This window comes from Brassica oleracea, chromosome C6 (genome assembly GCF_000695525.1).
Source record: "Brassica oleracea var. oleracea cultivar TO1000 chromosome C6, BOL, whole genome shotgun sequence".
NCBI lineage: Eukaryota > Viridiplantae > Streptophyta > Magnoliopsida > Brassicales > Brassicaceae > Brassica > Brassica oleracea.
This window is the reverse complement of record NC_027753.1, coordinates 34,370,760-34,377,810: the sequence shown is the minus strand read 5'-3', so window position 1 is coordinate 34,377,810 and position 7,051 is coordinate 34,370,760. Positions and strand designations below refer to the sequence as shown.

The following is a 7,051-nucleotide window of genomic DNA, read 5'->3' as shown; positions in this document are numbered from 1 at the left end:
GCTTCTTTACTGTCTCAACCTCATCTTTTTCAAGTATTTACAATATTGCCACTGCAATGAATAGTGGCAACAACCTTGTACGAACTGTTTGGAGCTTTTATTGCCCTTTAATGCACGTAAATCTCTTTACACTCTCTCTGTTTCAATTGTTATGAACTAAAAACAACATTTCTTTCACTTTCTCTCTATATTCATCCAAAAAACTCAAGCTTTTGATTCAAAATATGGGCTATGGTTGACAGAGCCATATTTCTTTCGTTTTTACTTACGGTTGCTTTCGTTTGAGGTTCTGGGTGGTTGGAGAAGACCTTGTGTGCAAACGAAGTCATCTCACCTAGTTTAAGGTACGAATTTGAATTTTTTTTCAAGATCTGTTCGCGTAGAAGACTTACTAGTAAGTCATCTGTATGTAGAAGACTTACTGATGAGTCTTCTGGTCAAACGGACGACTTAAATTAAGTCGTCCAGCTTTGTTTGTTAAAAAAAAACACTTCAGACGACTTATATATACGTCGTCTATGAGAAACGGGCTAGTTTTGCATTTGACCGAATCGTGTCAGATCTTTGACTATTTCTGGACGACTTATAATTCAGTCGTCTCTGGGAAAGTTAAAATTTCAATATTTTATGAAAACTTGACGACTTACGTGTAAGTCGTCCTAGGTTAGTTTTGTAATTGAAAAATAAAACTTCATAATTTAACTTTAACCAGACGACTTAATATAAAGTCGTCCAGCTAAACGACTTAATTTAAGGTCGTCCGGGATAAGCAAGGTTTGACCAGAAAATTGGGAAAAATTCTGGACGACTTTGCTTTCCCCGGACGACTTTAAATTAAGTCTTCTGGAGGGACGACTTTATATTAAGTCGTCTGGTTAAAGTTAAATTATGAAGTTTTATTTTTCAATTACAAAACTAACCTAGGACGACTTACACGTAAGTCGTCAAGTTTTCATAAAATATTGAAATTTTAACTTTCCCAGAGACGACTGAATTATAAGTCGTCCAGAAATAGTCAAAGATCTGACACGATTCGGTCAAATGCAAAACTAGCCCGTTTCTCGTAGACGACGTATATATAAGTCGTCTGGAGTGTTTTTTTTTAACAAACAAAGCTGGACGACTTAATTTAAGTCTTCCGTTTGACCAGAAGACTCATCAGTAAGTCTTCTACATACAGATGACTTACTAGTAAGTCTTCTACGCGAACAGATCTTGAAAAAAAATTCAAATTCGTACCTTAAACTAGGTGAGATGACTTCGTTTGCACACAGGGTCTTCTCCAACCACCCAGAACCTCAAACGAAAGCAACCGTAAGTCAAAACGAAAGAAATATGGCTCTGTCAACCATAGCCCATATTTTGAATCAAAAGCTTGAGTTTTTTGGATGAATATAGAGAGAAAGTGAAAGAAATGTTGTTTTTAGTTCATAACAATTGAAACAGAGAGAGTGTAAAGAGATTTACGTGCATTAAAGGGCATTAAAAGCTCCAAACAGTTCGTACAAGGTTGTTGCCACTATTCATTGCAGTGGCAATATTGTAAATACTTGAAGAAGATGAGGTTGAGACAGTAAAGAAGCCATTTTCGAAAAAAAGAAAAAAAAAATGTTAATGGCATTTTCGTAGATAAAATGCAGGTGTGGGGTTAAAATCTCAAAAAAAAGGAGTCAAAAGAAAAGGTTAGTTTTCTGTTTGACTTCAAGTTTTGAGTCACTTTTGCAAAAAGCCCTAAAAAAAAAGCTTTGAAAAAAAAAAAAAAAAAAAGCTAACCTCTCTTAAAACATTTCGGCCTGAGTTGCAGCAAATAAATGCATATCACTTTTGTCAAGAACCAATATATATGTACCCTCAAAGTAAACGATCTAATTTATTCGTACATTTTATCTGCTTTCCTCTATTTTTTTTTATAACCGCAGTGTGAAAGAGATATAATTTATCTGCTTTCCTCTTCATCAATCTCTTCAACTCAAAGATGGAAGAGATATGTTCACTAGCATCTGGTTCCCAAGCGCTTGACAGCCATGCTACGCATCTTTTCCCCAGCAATCTACAACAAGATAGATCTTAAATTACATCAGTAGTTTGGTACGGTTTTAATTTGACTCTGTTTTATTAACGATTTTGATTTGGTTCCACTGTTTTGTTACTCTTAATAATTTTCTGTAGAAATTATTTTATTATTGATTTTTATGCATATAGTTAGGAATATCGAGAAACACCCCAAACATAAATATTTTAATATGAAAAACCTTTTTAAAAATATTTAGAAAGGTTTTCATATTAAAATAGTGAAGCTTGATCTAAAGTCTAAACAAAGTAGAGAAGCAAGTGACGTTATGATGATCATCTAATATCTTCCAGGTCAAAAACAAAGAGTCCACATGGATACACTTCTATACGATAGAATTTCCACATTATATAACTACGTAGATCCAAAGTTCTATTTTTAAGTATGCTTTAGAGACATTTTTCATTTCTTTTGGACCTATAAGGTAATGCCAGGTTACTATTCTCCTACTGGTGTCCTTTTCTTTTTCAGATTTCTTTTTTTACTATAAAATAAGACGCCGACATAAAACACAATGATCGGTCATGACTCGTATCTTATTGTTTATCTATAAAGTAATACGTAAACAACAATATACAAATATCAAAGAAGATTCATGAGATCATCGGTGCCTCCATATTCTTCTCTATTATTATCGTCAAATCTAATTTAGTTTATTCATATATTTGTTACTGAGATCAACTTGAATTTGCACGCTTTTTTTGCCAAATGAATTTGCACTCTTTAAAAATGATTAAGATCAAAGCTTATTTAAACCAATAAATATGCTTGGCATATCATGTGTATGAGATTATATAACCGACAGGCCTATGTTTTCAGGAATGGTTGGCACTTGGCCCCCATCTATAGAAGTTCCAATACTATTATATTTGAAAGTTTTTATTATTTTATTATGCAGATCAATAGTTTATTCTGTTAACATACTAATTGTATATGTATATGAGTATGTGTGGTGTAATTTTAAATTGCTAACGTACCAATTCCCATGCTCGTTGATACATCCACTTACTTTCGGTATACATTCGTTTCCGTATACACACCCATGCAAGTAAAGACTGTATAGCGCAAGTAAAATCTGATCATAAAGACCGATACAAGATGCAGCGATACATTTATCACGCATGTTACATATACTTCCGTATTTGTTCTGTATAATGAAAATTTATCAACGAATTATTATTAGATATAAAAAAAATCAAGCTGGAATCTATAACCAATAGTTTGATAACTTGCTTATTATATTTATCTATCAAATCTATAAAATTCCGTTCTAGCATACATTATTTCAATATTCGTGGATAAACTATTTGGCATTGATATGTCAGCATATCAACTCCTCATTAGCAAACTTTTAATAACCAAAAATCACATTGTAATGTGGTTTAATTTGAACTATATGATCTTCTTACTATATATAACATCACATATATATCAATAATATCTTTCTATAGATTGATAGACCAGTCAATATATTGAAAATATTAGGATGTAATTCACACAGGAGAAGTATCTTTTGAGACAATATGGTAGAAAGGATCAGACCATGAACAAACAAAAAACTGTAATATATCTTATTTGGCATGGTAAATGTTTTGTTGATTAACAGTTATACACATATAAAAGTGGTTCAGAAACCCTAATTAAGTATTATATATGTCTCATTAGAATACTCTTCACATCACACTCAAGAGTAACGAGAAAAACATTTCACAAGACAAATGCTACATACTAAAACATATCGAAAAATCACGTTCTTACGTACTTAATACATTAATCAGAAGAATAATGAAACTCGATCAGAACTCGTGGAAGTTTATAAAGAAAAAAAATATATGAAAAAAGCAATGCAAAACAAAACACGCTTGTTTAAAAACAATCAAACAAACGAAAGGACAAAAAAAATCTCACAGATATATTGTTTGTGTGTGTTTTCTTTTTTGCCTAGGAATGACGACTTGTGCTTCCATCTTCTTGATGGTTGTGATGATGATCTCCATCGCGGTTTTGCTGGTTTTCCGTCTCCTGAACCGGCCGGTACGCAGCGTTTAACGCCGATAAAACTCCGTAATGGTTATGTTCTCCTCCTCCACCGTAACCAGACGCCAAAGGCTGTCCGGAAAACAAAGCAAACGGCGCTGGGAAGTTCATCAAATGTACTCCTCCTCCACCACCCGCTCCACCGCTGCCACCACCACCACCGCTGCTTGTGTTGTAAACGTCACCGGAATGATGAAAAGCCCATAGATTCTGCGTACTATCACCACTACTCCAAAACGGGGCCGTGGCAGGAGTCTGGCTAGTGGGCAAAGATCCAGCCGTTGATTGTACTAGATAGTTCCCCATCTGGTTGTGATCCACGAGCTGAGAAGAAGAGCAAGAATGCGACTCATTCTTGGGACGCACCTGGTGAAGCTGCTGCTGCTGATGATGTTGAGCCATCGCAGGCGAGTGGAAGTAATAGTTGCTCGGAGTTGTACGAAGATGAGCAGCAGAGAGAGAGGATCTTGAGCTACGAAGTGAGATATTAAGAGAAGTGAAGTTAGCCGGTATGGTTCCCGTCCCCGTAGCGGCTATAACCGCCGGCTCAGCTTGCTGGAGAAGCCACTCGATGGTTTCACCGTCGGATTTATGACCGAGCTCGCGTGTGAGCTGAAAGACACGTGCGGCGCACATGGCCGGCATACGGATCCTACGGCCCCGGCCTTCGACTTTGGTGTGTCTGTCCTTTGTTGAGGTTCGCTTTGGAGGTGGTTTCTTGGAGAGAGCGTTGGGGTCGGAGTTAGGTTCGGAAGACGAAGCTGATGGGATGATGGCTAAGGAAGTGGAAGAGGAGGAAGAAGAATCAAGAAGCTGGAGAGGGAAGTTTGGTCTTTGATGATGATCTGGATCAGGATCCATATTGATGATGATGATGATCAAAGATGGTTGTGGTGGGGAAGTGGGACTACCGACTCTGTTAGATCTTTATGTGAGCCATAGTTTCTCTCTCTATCTTCTATTTTTTTAATTCCTAGAGAGAGATAGGTTATATGGTCCTTAAGGACATGAAACTCCTTTCAGATGGGAAGCTTTGCTGTGTGTCTGTGTCTGAGTGAGAGAAGAGAGAGAGAGAGATGGTTAAAGCGATATGAATATGAAAGCATGGACTTTTATTTTCGTCTTTGCTTTATATCTTTTGTGTTTTTATTTTTGGAATTTTATTTACATTATAAACTATTCTCTTTGAGTATTTTTCGTTATTTGTGGTAATAGAAGATAGGGCTACGTGATTTTTATTCTGTACAATTATTCAAATAAATATGTTTTGCTTTATAACGTACAGTGATCGAGATGAATGGAAAAAGAAGAAATTGTATTTATTGCGTTTCATGCATAAATTTCATAATAATACAACCCTTTTTCGATTTTTCCAATAATTGAAAATGGACGTCAGTTTTCGTCGTTACTGTTAACTTCATGTCGATCGCAGAATTAGTTGCACAGTTAGCGAAAAATTCAGCGATTCAGAACTAGAACTCAGAAGTCAGAAGTTACATATACTATACATTTTGTACGTACGTGATATCAAAATATTAAATAGATTGAATTATTATTGACAGGTGATTAATCCATATCCATGACTCTACGGTAGATCACGAGATCCACATGATAAAATCCAACTTTTGACAAAGAAAAAAAAAAGAATCCAACATCCTTTTGAAACATTTTTTTGGAGGGGGTGGGGGAATATGTCTATACTTATATACCCAAAACAAAACCAAATATAGTGCTACATAATATATATACATATATATATATATATATATATAGGAAAATTATATTGCTTCTACTTTGTTTCCACAATTGGTGTTATCTCATTGACGGACTATTGTCGTTAAAGGATGTTTGGTATCTCATTTTCATGTGTTAGGAACATTAAACAACAATATATACAACGTACATACATTAATATTTCGTGTTGGTGATACATTTCCATAGCTGATTGTCCCTATGAATTCTTCCAAACCAATTTTCCACAACATATAATTATATTCGTGTTGATGCTAATTGATCGGGTTTTGATTTTTTGATACTCAATTTTCAATCAACGAATGTATAAATAGTATTCTTGGTTTTAATGGGAATAAACGTCTCTCTATATATTCTAAACATTGTTATATTATATATATGTAAGTTACAGTCGGGATCTTAACAATAACTTATAATCAAAAGTCTCGGCCAGTATTTAATACATATAAGAAATGAAGAATCAAGACACGAAAAGAAACGATTGTAAAAAGGCGTTGTAAATATTTGACATATGTCAGATAATAACAATTACTAATCAGAAAGAACGATCACAACATTTTATGAAAATAAAGTCAGCCAACCAATTAATCACTCATTAAATCTTTTCAGTCATTTTCTCTACTGACGTATCTATTTATACACATTTTACTCCCCCCACTTTTCCTCAAACTAGAATCAAACTTGTCTCAGAAAAAAAATTCACAAAATTGACTAATCAACATATATAAATATCATCAAAAATTATATAATTCGATCCCGACATTCTGGTTAGACAACTCTAAACGATTTAAGGTCGGATTCAATTTTATATTTGACAATTTAATTACTTAAAGGGTATAATTTAGGATACACTGCTCAGTTTGACATTCCTATTTGCATATTGAATATTAATTTATTTCCATAAAATATTAGTTATTTATCTCTTATTTTGGTTGGAGACAATTAAAATAGACATGTGGTGATATAAATGTAGGATGCCACCAATAGTTTTAGTAGTCTGGTGGGACATTTCTTGTTGATCAAAGTCTTTCAGTTTTATAGTAAATCAATCATCTATCTGTCTAAGGGGGGTTATTGATAGATAGAGTCTAGGTGAATTATAAAATTTTAAAAGCATTATTGGTAGATGGAATTTTAAACTCTTAGTAAACTCCATTGTTATTGGTTTAAAGATTTTTAAAATCCATTCAA

General features: G+C 34.3%; 1 protein-coding gene across 1 annotated transcript; it reads right to left on the bottom strand.

The window, feature by feature from the left end:
- Positions 1 to 3,729: 3,729 nt before the first annotated feature.
- Positions 3,730 to 5,216, bottom strand: LOC106298348 (transcription factor TCP15-like). Its single transcript, XM_013734455.1, has one exon. It carries the CDS (start codon positions 4,967 to 4,969, stop codon positions 4,013 to 4,015), a length of 957 nt encoding a protein of 318 aa, XP_013589909.1. The 5' UTR covers positions 4,970 to 5,216; the 3' UTR covers positions 3,730 to 4,012.
- Between the last annotated feature and the right edge of the window lie 1,835 nt (positions 5,217 to 7,051).